We start from the raw sequence: 18,507 nt of genomic DNA on the forward strand, positions 1-18,507 counted from the left end.
TAGGCTGTTAAAGTGCAGTAATTGTATGGTGTGAAAAAGTTGCTAATTTGGAGAAGCATGGTTCTCTCTTCATTTAATAACTGCTGCATCTGGATCCCATTCTGACATTTTCATCTGTGAAAGTTTGGAGGGTATGCAAGATATAAAATACTTCCATTTTCCTCGGTAGTCTTCAAAATGGCAGATTCTGAGTCACTTGCGGTAATCATTTTGAGAAGGGATAGCATAGGAAAATAGAGGTGTTAGGGAGTATGAGAAGTCTGTGTTGGTGAGATGCCTTGCATGGTTTTATGCATTTTCAATGTGTTTTTTTTTTTAAGAGGAAAATTGCCTAAAAGCTGCACTGGTTTTTGTTTTATAATGAAGAGGGCTTGGGAAAATCTGTTAGAGGAGGCATGGGCAAACTTCGGCCATCCAGGTGTTTTGAACTTCAACTCCCACAATTCCTAACAGCCGGTAGGCTGTTAGGAATTGTGAGAGTTGAAGTCCAAAACACCTGGAGGGATGAAGTTTGTCCACGCCTGTGTTAGAAGTATGTGGGACCACAGAATTGAGATCTATGGGCTGCATGCAACCCACACTCTGCCCATCCCTGCTATACGTTCATACATAGGCTAGGCTACAGGGATCTTCTTACATGCTACTTTAAAATCTAGGACTTTGATATCTTTACCCCTCTGTCTCTCTCAGTTAGGCCAGAAAACTACTGCTTAATCCTCTGCCTTCCCACTTTCTTTGCCAATTTGAAAATGTCCTGGTCTCTCCCTCCCTTCCTCCCCCTTTGTCTTCCGCTCACTTCAGTTGCTGCAGGCCGAATTTAAAGTGTAAAAATGGTCTGAACACTCAGGCCCCTTCCACACACCTCTATAAAATCCACATTGAACTGGATTACATGGCAGTGTGGACTCAGATAACCCAGTTCAGATAAGATATTGTGGATTATCTGCCTTGACATTCTTGGTTATATAGCTGTGTAGAAGGTCTCTGAGTAAAAGGGAAGGAGAAGAACGAGTTAAATTTTGCTGTTCCCAGTAAATTCAGGCAACAGCAAGCTTCTTGTGGACTTTTCCTCCTTAATAACCCTTGACTGGTGGCGCAGTGTGTTAAAGCGCTGAGCTGCTGACAGAGGCGGCCCTAGGTAAATTTCAACAATAACCAAACAGTATTTTGCCCCCCGCCCCAACCAATCACTGATATATATTTTCTGTTCGTCGTGGGAGCTCTGTGTGCCATATTTGGTTCAATTCCATCCTTGGTGGAGTTCAGAATGCTCTTTGGTTGTAGGCGAACTATACATCCCAGTAACTACAACTCGCATATGTCAAGGTCTGTTTTCCCCCAAGAGCGTCTCAAGAGTGTCCCTGGGCAAAATCAACTATACTGCAAAGGCTTACTTTGCGTAATGGGTTGAGCCGCCCCTGGCTGCTGAGCTTGTTGACTGATTAGTTGCTGGTTCGATTCCGGGGAGCGGCGTGAGCTTCCGCTGTCAGCCCTAGCTTCTGCCAACCTAGCAGTTCAAAAACATGCAAATGTGAGTAGATCAATAGGTGGGAAGGTAACAGCGCTTCATGCAGTCATGCTGGTCACATGACCTTGGAGGTGTCTACTGATAACGCCGGCTCTTCGGCTTAGAAATGGAGATGAGCACCACACCCCAGAGTCAGACATGACTGGACTTAATGTCAGGGGACAACCTTTACCTTTTTACCCTGATGTAACTTGGTCACATGTGCCCCAGTTTTTTTCTGTCTAATGGTGGAGTGAATGCAAGATTTGGACGAAACTGGGCTTCAATCCTTTATTTGATAGACTCTTATCAGTGTTGTTACATTGGTGCAGCTATGCCAGAATTGGAAAATGTTGCCTTTTGCGTTTCCTGGGGAATGCTAGGGGAGTGGCAATCCAAAAAATATCACATTTCCATGATCTGAACTAGGAGAATTCGACTGTGGTCCACATACTTTCGGCCCTCTGCACGCATGGGTTTTGTATCCACAGCGTCAACAAAACATGGCCCGATTTCTTTTTTAAAGATCCAAAAAGCAAACCTGGATTTTGCTGTGTGCTGAGCATGACGCTGATGTGTAGGCATAGCTTGCTGTAGCCTTCCACCATTTCACAGATCCTCAGGCTCTCTCCGGCACTCAATTGAGTTGTTCGCCATTTTATGTAAGGGAGGCCATTTTACTGTGCCACTGTATGTAACGGGTGTTGAGCATGCACAGATTTTGGTATCCAGAAGTGTCCTGGAACCAAATCCCAGCAGATGCCTAGGATCCCCTGTACTTTCATAAAGCTTGATGCGGTTTTAGACAGTCGTGTGTATCACTTCAGTTGTAAAACATATGCAGCTAAGACTTACCTTCTCTCTATGCTTTATATCGGGATCTACGTTCATGCTATGTCCAGGCAAATGAACAAGTCTGTTTGTCTATGCTCAGTTAAGGAAAGGAAGAAATAATCCTGGGACATATAGCGTCAGCTTTGAAACTCATTACAGTATTTGTGTCAGAACACTTCTATGTCTACGAGGAACAAAATGGAGTTTGCTATTGTTGCCCGGATGATCTGGAGTGGAAAACAAGCACCATTTTGTTGCAAGAGACGAGTGCATTTTCAGAATGGAAAAGTTGCCGTGAGGATCTGTGAATCTTTGTGTGCTCTCCCAGTTTTTATACTATTAGATTTAAAAACAAAACATGGAAAGATTTTTTTAAGCTGTCTAGATTTTTGTAAAGCTGTCTAGATCGGCCTCTGGTTTGCTTCTGATAATCCGGATGCCGATGCTCCATCCTCTGCCATTCTATGAAATGGTTCGTGGCAAGGCTTTGGACTTTGCCCTTTAGTCCAAACCTAGTTGAACCACTTCCTCTGTATTTCTTTATGTTGCTACTCATGTGCTACTTGCATACCCTCTGATTGTCTCAATGTAACAGTCCAGCTTCATCCCCTGTTCCACTTCTTCAACTGCTTTTAAAATGTCTCAGTTTTTCTCCTTTCCTCCCTCCATCCTCAGTTTCCTTTTATTGTTGCAAATAGTGTTCAATAGTCAGAAACAGTTTTGGTTAACTCAGAAGAGAGAAGAGGAGGGGGCAGAATCTTGCTTTTCACAGTAAGATGCAGCAAAAGCTGCAGCTTCTTCTCACATGTGTGTTCATCCTTATTTGAAACATTTACCGGTACTTCTTTGACCACAATCTCCGACACATGCGAGGCCACATGTGTCCAAGATTCCACCTGTGAAACGTTGAAGGATGTGCATGGCGTAGTCATGGCTTACTGTTGTATTGACGGATGTCTTTAGCCGGGCCTTGAAGACCGCATTTGTAGTCTGTTTGCTCTTTCTAGGATATCAAAACTAGCATCTTCTGCCTCCCTTTTCTTCACATAACCCCCTCCTCTGTCCCAGCAGTTTAATGATTAACGTTTCAAGCGAGATTCTGAAAATTACCTGCTTGCTATCAAAATCAGCTAGACCTGGAGTTTGCATAACCCTTCGGAGGCAAGGCTTTACTGTGGTTGGGGATAATAGACAAGGGAAAGTGGAAGTAGTTGCGTAAAGTCCGCTGCATTTTGGCTCTAGGTACCCATTTGACTGATGGAGCAATGGCTTTAGATGTAGATTGTCTCAGATTCATTTATTGGCATTTATATCTTTTATTTTTGAGGATGGTGCGAAATGTCTCTGTCAGATTATTTCTCAACTGGAACAAAACAAATGTCCACATTACTGCTCATGAGATAATATTGCTAACCATATTTTTCATACTCCCTATGTGAATAGCTTAAGAAAATGTCATAACAATATTCAATGTATGTTTTCAAGATACCTATTGACTTATAGCAACCCCATGACTCTTATAGGGTTTTCTTATGCAAAGAATACTCAGAGGGTTGTTGTTAGTTTTTTTGTCAGTTCCTTTCTCAGAAATATAGTTTACAGAACCTAGTGTTCATTCGTATTCATTGGTGGTAATGGGTACAGTTATTTTCTGCTCATTGACTAGCTGGAGGCCTGGTATTGACGGTCAAAGGTGCTGCTTATTTCCATATCTTCTCCAGTTGCTACTTAAATTTCCTAAAATTTATGATATTATCAAAAGTTTTTGTCTTAACTGACCAAGAAGGATTGAGCTCTGGCTCACCCAAATTGCAGGGCTAAAAATGAATTCACACCTGGAGATTTTTTGTGTGCTGCGATTGCATTTTCTAATTGATTTATGGTTGCACATACACATTTTATTTCTGTGGACACCGCTCTTAAAATAACCCACATATGTGTACAAAAAGGGGTAATACTTTTGAGAACTCTTTCAGGGATACATCTCCCATAATCCCTTAAAGGGAAGGCTGAGCGAAGGAAGATCGATGCTTTTGAGCTGTGGTGTTGGAGGAAAGTTCTGAGAGTGCCTTGGACTGCGAGAAGATCCAACCAGTCCATCCTCCAGGAAATAAAGCCCGACTGCTCACTGGAGGGAAGGAGACTAGAGACAAAGTTGAAGTACTTTGGCCACATCACGAGGAGACAGCAAAGCCTAGAGAAGACAATGATGCTGGGGAAAGTGGAAGGTAAAAGGAAGAGGGGCTGACCAAGGGCAAGATGGATGGATGGCATCCTTGAAGTGACTGGACTGACCTTGAAGGAGCTGGGGATGGTGACAGCCGACAGGGAGCTCTGGCGTGGGCTGGTCCATGAGGTCACGAAGAGTCGGAGACTGAACGAATGAACAACAACAATCCCTTAATTATTGTATTCACCAACTGTCTTGATTTGGTGGAATCAATCCTCTATCATCCCAATTTTTCACCTTTTAAAATGTTCTGGTTTCTCTCATCTCTTCTTCCATTTTGCTCCTTGGTCCTCAGCTTACTTTAATTGCTCCGAATGAGTTCAGGAGAGGGTTGGATGAAAAAGTGTCCTTTCCAGCAGGCTCAAGCAAAAGCAAAGTGCTGCAGTCTTTCCTACCTTGTGTGTCTTCCATTTTGTATATTTTTGCCTGTCTTGACCACACTCTGATGTTCATATTCAAAAGTAGATTGCACTCATTAAAACCAGTAGAGGAGAGGAGGGAGTGGGGTTGCCTTTTCCCATAGGCTCAAGCAAAATTAAACTGCTGCAGCCTCTCCTAGCTTGTGTGTTGCTCTTTTAAAATATTTTTTATAATCTTGACCGCATTCTGATTTTGCCAGCTCAAAAATAAATCCGGTTTAAATCTGGGAAATGACGGAGAGGATGTACTAGTGATTGATGAGTGGTATGTTTGAGGGGAGAGATGTTTTCCTCCATTGATAGTGGGTTTGTTTCTTATCTGACGGTTCCTCTGCTCTGTGTTTCCCTCCAGTTACATGGTTCGGGTGCGGGCTGTGGTGATGACCCGAGACGACTCGAGTGGGGGTTGGGTGCCCATGGGGGGTGGCGGCCTGAGCCACGTGATGCTCTGCAAAGTCCGACACCCCGAGGAAGGCCGGCACCGGCAGTACCTGATCAGTGGGGAACGCTTACGGGACCAGACGGTAAGACCTGGAGGAACAATACTTGAATGTTATCAAAACTACTCTGCTTCCAAAAACATCTTTCATAGCAGAAGTAAGAGAAGGCAGGGTCAAAGAGGACCTCTGACTTGCATGGATGTGAAGCAATGTTTAAGAATATAACTGACAGTTAGCCACACACATCCAAAGATTCTGTGACCATGTATCCAACCATCTACAGCAAACCTTTGCAAATATTTCATTCCATTTGAAACATGCATCCTTTTGCGACACAGTAATTCAGTTTTACTAGAAAAGCAGAAGATCAACCAACCCCTTATAAGAGATATGGACACATACATACATTAGTATTAACAAAATCTATGGGGCACATCACATCTCATGAAAACCTTTCATTTATATTTTTTTTAAAAATCTATGATTTACTTTCTATTTCACATAGACTAAGGGGTTCTCCTTAAGTTCATGTCACACAACTACACACTGCAGCCAACACACTAACATGTCATGACACAGTTTAGAAAGCTGTGATCTACAGTTTGGAAATACCCCCCACCCCTCAAAAGCAAACCTTGATTTTGCTATATTATATATATGACATGCCATTTTACTATCCCATTGTATATAATGGGGTTGGAACATCCACAAATTTCAGATGTCTTGTAATTTAAGCCCAGTGGAATGCCCCGTTCCCACTGTAACCAGTCTGGCTGAAATTCACTCATTCATTCTTGCAAGAGCTAAAGTAGGGGCAGCTAGTGGCTTTCCTGTCACTGAGGTGGTGAATTCACTCCAGGGATTAAAATGAAAGTCAGTGGTTTTAGGTTGAACCTGGTTAAAATTCAACACCGTCAGTTTCAGTCTAAATCCCAGAGCACTCTGTGAACCTACAAGTCACCACTGAGCTAGGCATAACTAAGTTTGATGATGATTGTATAGGTTGATTATCCCTTATCTGAACTGCTTGGGACCAAAATTATTTCTGTTTCTTGATTTTTTAATACTTACATTTTCATACATGTACACAGGGAGATATCTTGGAGATGGGTTCCAATTCCAAACGCAAAATTCATGTATGTTTAATATGCATCTTATAAACATAGCCTTAAGGCAATTTTATGCACAATATTTTACATCAGTTTGTGCACTGAATACATTAAACCATATGAAGTGATACGTTAAACCATCTGAAAGCAAAGGGGTCACTAGTTCTGCTGCTTGTGTGTACAATTTCAGATTTGGGACTATTTTGGAATTCTGTATAAGGGATGCTCAACTTGTACCTGACTTTCACTCATTTTGCAGTGCCATAGGTGGCTTTCAGATATGTTTTATAGGAAAAGCGACGGTTATTTTTGATAAGCAGAGTTAACAAATAATTCGTTCTGTAACAGAAAATAATTACTTTCAAAATGTTATTTGTTTAGCTCTGGTCTTGAGATGTCACTATCTGGACTTATATTTCGTAGTGGTGGAGTAGAGGTGACATTACATTGGTGTAAGTGTGTGTGAGAGTGTGTAAGTGAGTGTAAAGTCAGCCGCTCCCAACATTTGGGCCAGTTGGAGATCAGTGAGCGGCTGCATAGATGTTTGTATAGCCTTTAGCAACTCTCCCCATGACACACTTTTCTCTCTCTCCCTGCAGACAATCTTGGAGTGCACGCTGAAGAGGGACCTTGTTTACAACAAGGTGAACCCCATTTTCCACCATTGGAAAGTGGGGGACAACAAGTTTGGCCTTACGTTCCAAAGCCCCGCAGATGCTGTGGCCTTCGAGAGGGGCGTGCAGGCTGCCCTGGAAGAAATTGCCGAAGGTGAAGAGGAGGCAGAAGGAAAATGGGAGAGGGGAGGAAGGGGGAAGGGGTCATAGGATGAATTGCAAGGTGCTGAGAGAGAGAGGGAGCCTGTAACATTAGTACCTCGTGGATTGATTGGGGGAACCTTACCCCTAAGTAACGGTGGATATTTGGAAAGGATTTCCATTCTTCTCAACCAACAAGCCACTCAAAAAGTGAAAATCCCTAATTCAAATGTTGGCTCAATCACAGACTCACAAGGTTTGAAGGGGTGGGCAACTGTGTGGAGGGTGGCAAAAGCCTGTTTACACCTCCTGACCTCCCATAGGTTCCACCTGTCCATTTCATCCTATAACTATCTTGATAGTTAGCTGCATTACAGCCAAAGTTGTGATGTCACTTCTGGTAGTCATTTTGGTGAAATGTGGGAATGCTTTTGTAGAGAATGAGATTCTGGGCAAGTTTGGGAAGATGCAGAAAGGCACCAGTTTTAGATCTGGTTTTTAATTTTAAGAAATGCCCCCAGATTGCACCCAAATTTGGGGGATTTCAGGGGACTTTAGGAGCTGCACAGTAGTTTGTAAAGGTGTGTCTCTTTCAGCCTCTACATCACCAACAATGGCTTAAAGCAGGGGTCCTCAAACTAAGGCCCGGGGTCTGGATGCAGCCCTCCAAGGTCATTTACCCGGCCCTTACTCAGGGTCAACCTAAGTCTGAAACGACTTGAAAGCACACAACAACAACATCCTATCTCATCAGCCAAAAGCAGGCCCACACTTCCCATTGAAATACTAATAAGTTTATATTTGTTAAAATTGTTATTCATTTTAATTATTGTACTGTTTTTAAGTGTATTTTGCACTACAAATAAGATATGTGCAGTGTGCATAGGAATTCATTCCTATTTTTTTTACAAATTATAATTTGGCCCTCCAACAGTTTGAGGGACTGTGATCTGGCCCTCTGTATAAAAAGTTTGAGGACCCTGGCTTAAAGGAACCCAGCATTGGTTGCCTGTATTTATTTCACCATCATGACATAATATCACAGTAGAATTTTTGGTAATTTCTGCCAGTTGGCTCCCTGATATTCACAGATTTGAAGTTAACAACATGTTGAAACATGGCAGTATTGATAATAGTGACCTACCATGTTAGGAGGTGGTTGGAAAGAAGTGATGAAACTTAGGCTGTTTCCTTATTCAAAAAATGCATGTCGCTCTTACTGCAAAAATATACCGGTAGTTTTGGCCTTGCTCCTTTTGCCTTTGGTTCTGCAAACCATCAGAATGCAGCCCTTGGGAATTTCTCCAAAACTGAATGAGGTCTTTGGAGTGAAAGAGGTTCTCCGCCCTTATTGTAAAAATTACTGTGATTATGAATCTGTGTAAAAAGGATTATTTTATACTAATAGTAATAATTATATAATTCTATGTAATAATTGTGAGAATTATTATTATTTATACCAGGCCTGCTGTTTTACATGTGATTTTCCTGGTAGTTTAATTCTATGTCTTGGCTTATTATTCCTATATTTATTATTCTCAGGTTCCCTTTCACCTTCCTCCACTTCCTCCTCCTGTCAGGATGAAGCCGAAGGGAAAGAAGAAGCTCTGGCAGTAAGTCTATTTTCTGAATTCAGGATCTGCAGCAGAAAAAAAAATGGCATTGGCCATGGAATTCAGTACTAATGGAATTCGCTTTTCTCTGTATTAAAAAAGTAAGTTTCTGTAAGTCATGTTTGTCAACATAGGCTTGAAGCTTTTGTCAAATACCTAATGAAATTTCAATGGGGACACTCTAGAGCAGAGCTTAGAAAAGTTGTATTTTGGACTACAGCTCCCAGTATTTCCCCCAAAGAGTGAAAAGGTAACATTTCCAATCCTAGTCTAGGGGTAGTTACTCTAGGTTCGATACTATATCTAGTGCCTAAGCGAAAGTGTCATCGGAATCTACATAACTTTCGTTGCCTTTGTAAACCGTACTTTCTCAATGCCATCTCTTGCTGTCTCTCTTCTCTCTAGGTGCACACAGATAGTGAATCCTCCTCCAACAGCCAGAAGGAAATGCTCCCCAAACCCATCACTATTGTAACCAGTGAGTCCTCATCCAGCTGCTACATCCGCTCATCCGTCTCAGAAGAGTTCACCTTCAGCACACCAAAGGGAGCAGGGTCGGCTGGACCGGTACGTGTGAAGGGGCCATTCAAGTGGCATCTTTTTTCTTGTCATTTGAATATAGATTGGTTCCTGCCCTTCTGTCTAGAACAGTGTAAGATACATTTGCTCCATTTTCTATGGGGAAGGGGTGTCAAAATCATTTTTATTGAGGGCCACATGAGCCTTAGGGTAGCCTTCAAAGAACCATTGAATCCATGGATGGAGAATCGGTAGAGACAGAGGGGTATTCTAGTTTATGCCCAGTTTGGGGCACCAGGTATTATTATTATTATTATTATTATTGAACAATAGCTCCTATCACTTTTGATTATCCGCTATGCAGACTTGGGATAATGGAAATTGTGACTATGTGGCTCTGAGGGGGAGGGGGAGGAGGGGGAGGCGAGGAAGGTCCACGGTGCTTGAATGAAGGACTTTCCTTCTCTCCCTCCCTTCCCTTCTTTCCACCCTTTCCTTTCTTTCCTTTTCTTCTTTCCTTCTCCTTCCTTTCCTTCTTTCCCTCCTTCCCTTCCTTCCTGTCCCTCCTTCCTTTTTCCTTTCCTCTTTTCCTTCCTCCTTTCCTCCTTCTTTCCCTTTCTTCATTTCCTTCCTCTTCATTTCCTTCCCTCCCTCCTTTCTTCATCCCCCTCCTTTCTTCCTCCTTCCTTCTCCTCCCTCCTTCTCCTCCCTCCCTCCCTTCCTGTCCCTCCTTCTTTCTTTTCCTTCCTTCCCTTCTTTCCCTCCCTCCCTTTTTCCTTCCTGTCCCTCCTTCCTTCCTTCTTCCTTTCCTTCTTTCTATGTAAGATATAAATACAATATTAAATGGAACAGTCAAGAAGTAACGAGAGAAGGAGGGAAAGAGGGAAGGAAGGAAGGAGAGAAGGAGGGAGGGAAAGAAGGAAAGAAAGAAAGATAGAGAAGCAAGGAAGAAGAGAAGGAAATAAAAAAGTGAAAGGAAAAAGTGAGGGAAGGAAGGAGAGAAGGAACGAAAGATAGGGAAGGAAGGAAGGAAATAACCAAAGGGCAAAGAAAGGGAGGAAAGAAACAGGTAGAGATGGAAGAAAGATGAGAGATAGGGAAAGAAAAAGAGGGAAGGGAGGAGAGAAAGAGAGAGGGAAGGTTGGCCACAGCAATGCGTGGCAGGTACAGCTAGTACATAATAAAAACAAACAGTCAATGATTATAAATAGTTAAAAACATTAAAACAATACAATTAAAATCTACTAAGAATTACCACTCTGGTGGCCATTGTTAGCCGAAAAAAACTGTGGTTGGATGCTCCATCAGCTTATCCATAATCCATTTCTAAACCATTGTCAACATGGAGAAGAAAACTCTTTGTGTGTGAATAAGCTGTGAAGGGAGTCCATAGCCCTTCACTATTGATGGTATGGGTTAAGGTTGATGGGAATTGCAACCCAGCAACTGAAAGGCACCCATTGATCAGCCTCCCTTGCACAAAGGCCCAGGGCTTGACCATTTTGTATTGGTCAGTAGAAACCTCTTGTGAACAGACCATAGGGAATAAAAATGGTAACTACGTTGCTGTGATGTCAGTATCCCTACTACCCACCTCTTTGGCACACCATATTTTTATAAGCCAAGCAAAAAGCTTTCTTCTTTCTTCCTGGATCTGTGTCAAGCTTCTTTGTGCTGTAGTAAGACATTTTTGATCTTGGGAAGGAAGCACTGAATGGCTGCCTAGCAACCAGCTCCTTTACTATCCATATTCTTCGTCATCTCTGTATCCAAGCTGCTTTTTGGCTGGCATCAATATTTTTTCCCCTGATTATCCATACAAAAATGTGGATTGGCATCAAAGTATTTTGCCTGAAAGGAGCTAGAAAAAAATGTGGATTTAGATTTCTCACTCAGGTTGTTATGCTACCTGGCGGTGAAAGCAAGGCAGATAATAATAATAATAATAATAATAATAACAACAACTTTATTTATACCCTGCTACCATCTCCCCATGGGACTCGGTGTGGCTTACATGAGGCCGAGCCCATAATACAACAATACAAGCAATTAAAATCAAACATAGACAATAAAACAATAACGTAAGCATTAACATTAAGACAAGGTAAAGGTAAAGGTAGTCCCCTGACATTAAGTCCAGTCATGTCTGACTCTGGGGTGTGGTGCTCATCTCCATTTCTAAGCCGAAGAGCCAGCGTTGTCCGTAGACACCTCCAAGGTCATGTGGCCGGCATGACTGCATGGAGCGCCGCTAAGACAACATTTAGACATTAAGACAACACACTATTAAAAACTATGGGATAATAGTGATTAATTATCTTAGCTTTTGAAGTATTATTTTGCACTAGATGCCCCCGACCCCATTGGACGCTGCATCTACCAGTTCACCTGCATGTGGTGTGCTAAGATTTAATGTTTGCAGATTGATGTATTGGTGAATTTGATTAATATTCATTGTTATTGTGTAATGTGGATATACCTTTTCAAACCTGTAGTCCAGCACTGAAACCACTACATGATGGTGATCCTTAGATCATGATTAAACCATCTTAAATCTTCCTGTAATCATTCCCTGAGGGCTCTTGGAATTCAAGTTCAGCTTCTGCTGCACGAATACCACGGTGCCATTTTTTGCTCTCTTCTTTCCTACACACCAGGTCCAGCCTCAGCCTTTGCAACAGTTGACCCTCCCAGACGAGGAGGAATTGGAGAGCATCTCCCCCTGCAGAGACTTCTGGGTGACCAAAGGCTATGAGGACTACCGCCGGGCCGTAGTCCAGAAGCACCAGCCGGACCCTGATAAGATTGACATATGTGTCCACTTCAAGAAGGGTGGAGGAAGTGACAAATCATTGCGGGAGAAGGAGTATAGCTTCCCGCCTGGGGCTGAGGGGCGGCTCAAGGACCCCAAAGCCTCTCCCTCTTGCCGGATCCATGGCGCCCCTTCACCCCCCAAACACAAGCCCCTGAAGGAGCAGCAGCAGCCACCCCCGCTTGGGCCGGCAAGCTTGGATGAGGACACCGTGCCCTCTCGATGCGTCTACTGCCGGGACGTCTTTAACAACGAGGAGAACGGGCGCGGGCAATGCCAGGATGCTCCTGACCCCATTGGCCGCTGCGTCTACCAGTTCACCTGCATGTGGTGCGCTGAGAGCATGCTGTACCACTGCATGTCGGACTCGGAAGGGGAGTACTCGGACCCTTGCTCCTGCGACACTGGCCACCCCCACTTCTGCATCCGCTGGATGGCCTTGGTCACCCTCTCCCTCGTGGTTCCTTGTATGTGCTGCTACCTGCCCCTCCATGCCTGCCACTGGTGTGGCGAGCACTGTGGCTGCTGTGGGGGCAAGCACAAGGCCGTGCGGTGAAGCCGGAGGGGGTCCGATACGGGGTGCTCACTTTTAGCTGCCAGGGCAGCAGCAGGCATACGCCGGCAGCTTTCCACAAAGCCGGAGGTTTGCTGGGGGCGTCTGGTCCGACCCCACTCTTCCCCGACCCCACTCTCAGATCCTCTTTCCGCTTCCCCTCCAACCCTCTTATGCCAGTGTTGGGGAAAAGAGCACTGTGTTTTGAGGCAGACTGGTGGGATTCCTGTTTTGTTCTGTTTTCATTTTCCAATTTTAAAAATAGTCGGGGTGGGGGGGGGGAATCATTTTTACAACAAAATGGTTTAAGAAATAATGATCAAGAAACACAATTGAACAATTTTAGCAGGCTTGGCAATGGGATGTTGCCATATGGGAGATAACAGGTTACAAGTACTGTCTGCTTTCTGTCTTGTTTATAAGAAAATAAGTTAAAATTCAAGAGAGAAATGAAAGGGATGTGTGCCTAATGAGGTAGGGGCACCATCTTTTTTTTTTCTGCCTTCCATCCCATGCCTTGAAGGTCATAGTGTTTTAAAAATCCTCACAACAAAGATACTAAGCTCCATTCTGGAGCAGGTGATTTTGGATTGATGGATCACCACTTGCATAGACCCCAGGTATTACCTCTTGTTGGCACAAGGCCTTCCTTGGAACTGCTCCCAAGTTCGCTCAGCAAGACCTCAGAAACTTTCCGATGCCGCACCAGGCAAAGTTCTGGAATTTCTTGAGTGAAAACTTAAGAGGGCATCTATTCCTTTAATGATTTTGTAGAAGAGAGAATTGCAGCAGGTGTTGCCTTTTATTTTATCTATTTCTTTAATTAATGTGTATGACACCATTCTCCTGAAGTGGCTTACTAAAAGAATCAATTAAATCAATCAGATACAGTGACTTACTAAATCAATCAATTAAATTTTCCCAGTAAAAAATATGAATCCAGTTTTAAATCCCATTAAAACAACGTAACATAAATATAATGAAACATCTTTCCAATAAGAAACCTCACTCTCAATAAAATCAAAAGGAAAACCAAAAGGAAATTGAAGTGGGTGGTAGTAGCCACTGAAAAGGCTCTCTTGTGTCCTCACCAACCAGGATTGAGAGGAAACCTCCCCTATGGATCTTAAAACTCTGGCAGGTTCATATAGGGAGGTTTGGCCTTTTAGATAGTCTGGAACTGAATGCGGTTACTGCTTTGATCACTGAACTATGACTCTAGAGACCAGGGCTAGATTCCATTGTTGGCCATGGAAACCCACTTGATCAAATCAAAATACTCTCAGCTTCAGAAAAACCTTGATAGGTTTGCTATAAGTCATATAGATCTGTTGTACAGTTGTTTGTTACCTGGATTATGGGGCAGCTGCTGTTCACCTTGCCTGTTGTAAGCAGGCATGCACAGCTACAAGAAGAACCCCACCTCAACCTTTATTGTATTGTTTACTACAGACATACTGATGCCACCCAGTACCGAAAGCCTGTGTTTCTCCAGTTTCTTCACAATCTTTCTAATGCCAATGCTGCTACAAAATGTTGAGATAGATAGAGGACAAGGAGAAAAAGGGAACCTTGGCACATAAAACGACTTTGTAAAAGACACAATCTTTTTCAGAGACTTTGCTGACTGAGCTATGTCTGTACTGTAGTATGTTTTGTAGCAAGGTGATTTGCACTCAACACTCAATCCTCAATAATAATTGGGGGCAAAATATTTAACTTTTTAGGGAGATTTTTTAAAAATCATGGGCCCACCTAGACCCCAATTTGCCCACCTCTGTGATAGATGTTCCCCTTCCTTGGGAATGAAGATGGGAATTGAGGTTAAGTGTCTTTGGAAAGTCTCTGAACTAAAAGTTGTTTTCTGCTGGAAATGTATCACAAAGGATGTGGCTGTTATTACTGAAAGCTTCTCCACGTTTACATTTTCATGGTGGAAACCCAAAGTAGGATCATTTAGACTGAGGGAGCATATTCTGTCTGGGTAAAAGTCTAAAATGTCAAACCCTTTTAAAGAGAGAAAGGATATTCATAGTATTTTCTTTCATTCTCATGCATACAAGAATCAAAAGAACTCAAACTGGTTTAAAAATTGCTTGGAATTTAACATTGATTCTGTAGCACAGTGTTTCTCAACCTGGGGGGTGTCGCGAGGAGGTGTCAGAGGGGTCACCAAAGACCATCAGAAAACACAGTATTTTCTCCTGGTTACGGGGGTTCTGTGTGGGAAGTTTGGCCCAATTCTATCTTTGGTGGGATTCAAGGGGCTCTTTGATCGTAGGTGAACTGTAAGTCCCAGCAATGACAACTCCCAAATATCAAGTTCTATTTTCCCCAAACTCCGCCAGTGTTCACATTTTGGCATATTGAGTATTCATGCCAAATTTGGTCCAGATCCATCATTTTGACTCCACGGTGCTTTTTGGGTGCAGGTGAACTACAACTCCCAAACTCAAGGTCAATGCCCATCAAACCCATCCAGTATTTTCTGATGGTTGTGGGAGTTCTGTGTGTCAAGTTTGGTTCAATTCCATTGTTGGAGTTCAGGATGCTCTTTGATTGCAGGTTAACTATAGATCCCAGCAACCACAACTCCCAAATGACAAAACTCTTCTAGTGTTTTCTGTTAGGCATGGGAGTTCGATGTGCCAAGGTTGGTTCAAGTCCATCATTGGTGGAGTTCAGAAAGCTCTTTGATTGTAGGTGAACTATAAATCCCAGCAACTACAACTCCCAAATGACAAAATCAATCTCTCCCAGCCCCACCAGTATTCAAATTTGGGCATATTGGGTATTTGTGCCAAATGTGAATGAAAATACATCCTGCATATTGGATATTTACATTAGGATTCATAACTACTAAAATTACAGTTATGATGTAGCAACAAAAATAATTTGATGGTTGGGAGTCGCCACGACATGAGGAACTATATCAAGGGGTCGCGGCATTGGGAAGGTTGAGAAACATTGCTGTAGCATCTTTGGAGCTTTAGGGAAATTGGAAAAGAATGGAACAATGCAGGGGCAGGTATGGGGTAATTCTTGACTACATTATGGCATAAGTCATTTGCAGTGTTGGAGGGTCATTTTACCAGTGTGTGAGATTGGAACTCCAGTCCCAGGGCGCCCCTGCATTGGCATGCCATATTATTCATAATAACAAACTGAGAGAGCTATGGAGTGTTGTGGATTTTCTTAAAAGCAGAATAACAACTTAGGACAAACATAGTTTGGTGCAAGATATAGCAATGCACTTTTAATATGATTGTTTATGCAGACAGGGTTCGGTTTACAGGGTACGTTTTAATGCCCTCATTGTATTCTTTCTTTTTCGTATGTGTGTGTAGATTTGTGTGTGTGAGCACCTTTGTTAAGATTTACATTCTGACGAGGCAGAGAAAACGTAATTCACAGCACTAAAGGAAGAGATGGGTGCTATACAAAACAAAAATGCCAGGGGGGGTATCATTTTGACTAAATTTCCAAACCTCTCTGCCAGTTCAGTCCTAACAGAAATTTTCTATTTCTGAAAAGGAGGGTTGGCACAACTGTTCCAATATTTCATCCCTGTCATTCTAACGTAGGTTACTGCTGGTCCCACTGTATTGGTCGAGGAATGGAGACAGAGCCAATAAGTAGGAATTTAAAGCATTAGTACAATTGAATAATTGGGGTGAAAGGGATTTTTATCATTTGACAAACCACTGTAACTGGAAAACAAATCAAACTCTCACCAATCTTCCAAGGTGTGAAATAGTGCATCTTCAAAATACACTTTGTCGGACCACTGGGAGAGGACTAGGGACACCGATCATTTTAAGGAGTATGTATCAATGGCATGTGGCTTAATTTCTCTCTCACTGCTTCTCAGACTCATGTGTGAATAGTCAATGAGAGACAGGGAGCAGGGTCGAGACAATTGGAAATGAAAAGGATGCCTGCAGATGCCAAAAGTGCAGTAAGAGGGCATGCCTTTGTGAAAAACCACTCCCCTTTAAAGCACACAATCTACAGAAGCCTCAAAACAATTTTTGCCTTGTCATTTTTTCCATTCCCCGTCGGATACTGTGGTTCAATTTCTACAGCTGTTTATTATGACGAATCAGCGTCACTGTTTGATTTACATGTGAATACCTTAATTGTGCACTTATAGGAGTATTTCTAAGCACTAGAAGCAAGCCTTACTCAAAGCACGGGTCTTGTTCGGGGGCGAATTTCCTTGGGATCAGAAATTCCTAATGTCCTGGGCTCAAGGGCTGAACCAGAGCTTGTAAATTAAGAATCATAGAGTTGGAAGAGACCAGAAGGGGTATCTAGTCCAGACCCCTCTAATTTGTGGAAAGGGGGGCTATATCTCCCAGAATCCTTCAAACAAGGCTTTGCAAAGAAACTGGGAGATTGATAAGCCTGTTCCCTGAGGAATTTACAATTTAGCAATCACTGGCAACTTTTCAACAGTAGCATTGCAGATGTGTCCTAATGAACATGGGGCTTCCCATGTTCTTTCATAGTACATAAATCAATCCAAGGAGAACATACATGGGAGAATATGTTCAATCCCATAGATATTATCCTATGGGTTAGATCTAGCTGTCTCCTGCAGCTCAAATTCTCTTCCAAATCTACCATCCCAGGTAACAGGTAAAGAGACTTGGAGAAAAAGTAGGACTCTCTGTTTTCCTAGCTCTTTCTCATGTTTTTTGGCAATGTCATACATGAATCCAGATCCCTTTGGTCCACATTTAGAGCTTGGGTGTTCTGGATTTCGCCTTCGCATGCCCATGCGGGAATACGGATTACAGAAACAGGGATCAGAAAAGGTTTTAATAAGGGGTGTTGTATATTGTTGCCCAAGACTGTTTTCATTCTGTTTTATATATTTAAAAGAAAAGGAGTCGTTAACAAAAACCAAAACAGCAGGGGCTAAGGAGATGAATACTGCAAACATTTTTTTTCCTTTGGTGTGGTTGCCAATCTGATTTTTTTTCCTGTTTTAAGTATTTTATCAGATTTGTATATTCAATATTGTAATTTATGTGTATTTTAAAAAGATTCTACAAAAGAATGGTAGAGATGAGACTGGAGAAGAATGCTCTATTATTTAAAAATGTATGTTGTAAATTAAAAACAAAACAAAAACACTCGTAGAAAGAGCCTGGCATTCTGTGTGTTTCTTGTTTTCATGGGGTAAAAAGGTGGTACTTTTTCTGTCTTGGTCTTACTTTTCCTTTTATTCCTGCGTGTTGAATGGGGGTGCTGCCCGCCTGCTTTCTCCCTTCTCCAGCTCTGACAAAGCCTACCTGATAGTGTCTCCATAGCAATATTCTGGCAACAAATGACAGGCTCTTTCTTTTCTCCATTTCCATCATACACCTTCCTCTCTTTTCTTTGCTTTCCTTCTTCCTTGCTTTCCCACATACACCTTCCCCCTCTTTTCTTTCTTTCTTCCATTCATTTATCTTCCCTTTCCCCCCTCCCTTTCTTTCCCTCCCCAATACCTTTTCCCATTCCCTTTCTCTTCCTTCCTTCTCCTTTTACTTCCTTCCTAATCTCTCACCTTCTTTCCTTCTTCTTTTGCTTTCCCTCATAAACTTTCCCTGACTCCTTCCTCTTCCCTTCTTCTCTCTTCTGACCCTTCCTTCTTTCATTTCTTTCTCTTTCCCCCACACACCTTCTCCCTCTTCTCTTCCTTTTGAAGTGGATAAACTATGACCGT

At 42.5% G+C, this 18,507-nt stretch overlaps 1 protein-coding gene across 6 annotated transcripts in view; it reads left to right on the plus strand.

The window, feature by feature from the left end:
* The window catches only part of LOC132780185 (sprouty-related, EVH1 domain-containing protein 1-like), a 33,001-nt gene extending 15,057 nt beyond the window's left edge, over window positions 1–17,944 (plus strand). For all 6 annotated transcript variants that reach the window (XM_060783756.2, XM_060783755.2, XM_060783751.2 and 3 more), the window contains exons 2-6: window positions 5,343–5,514; window positions 7,139–7,307; window positions 8,837–8,907; window positions 9,313–9,474; window positions 12,084–17,944. In XM_060783756.2, coding sequence (XP_060639739.1) covers window positions 5,347–5,514; window positions 7,139–7,307; window positions 8,837–8,907; window positions 9,313–9,474; window positions 12,084–12,794 — 1,281 coding nt within the window. In that variant the 5' untranslated portion in view covers window positions 5,343–5,346 and the 3' untranslated portion in view covers window positions 12,795–17,944. The remainder of the gene's footprint in view (window positions 1–5,342; window positions 5,515–7,138; window positions 7,308–8,836; window positions 8,908–9,312; window positions 9,475–12,083) is intronic.
* Window positions 17,945–18,507: the final 563 nt, after the last annotated feature.

Source organism: Anolis sagrei, chromosome X, assembly GCF_037176765.1.
Source record: "Anolis sagrei isolate rAnoSag1 chromosome X, rAnoSag1.mat, whole genome shotgun sequence".
Taxonomy (NCBI): domain Eukaryota; kingdom Metazoa; phylum Chordata; class Lepidosauria; order Squamata; family Dactyloidae; genus Anolis; species Anolis sagrei.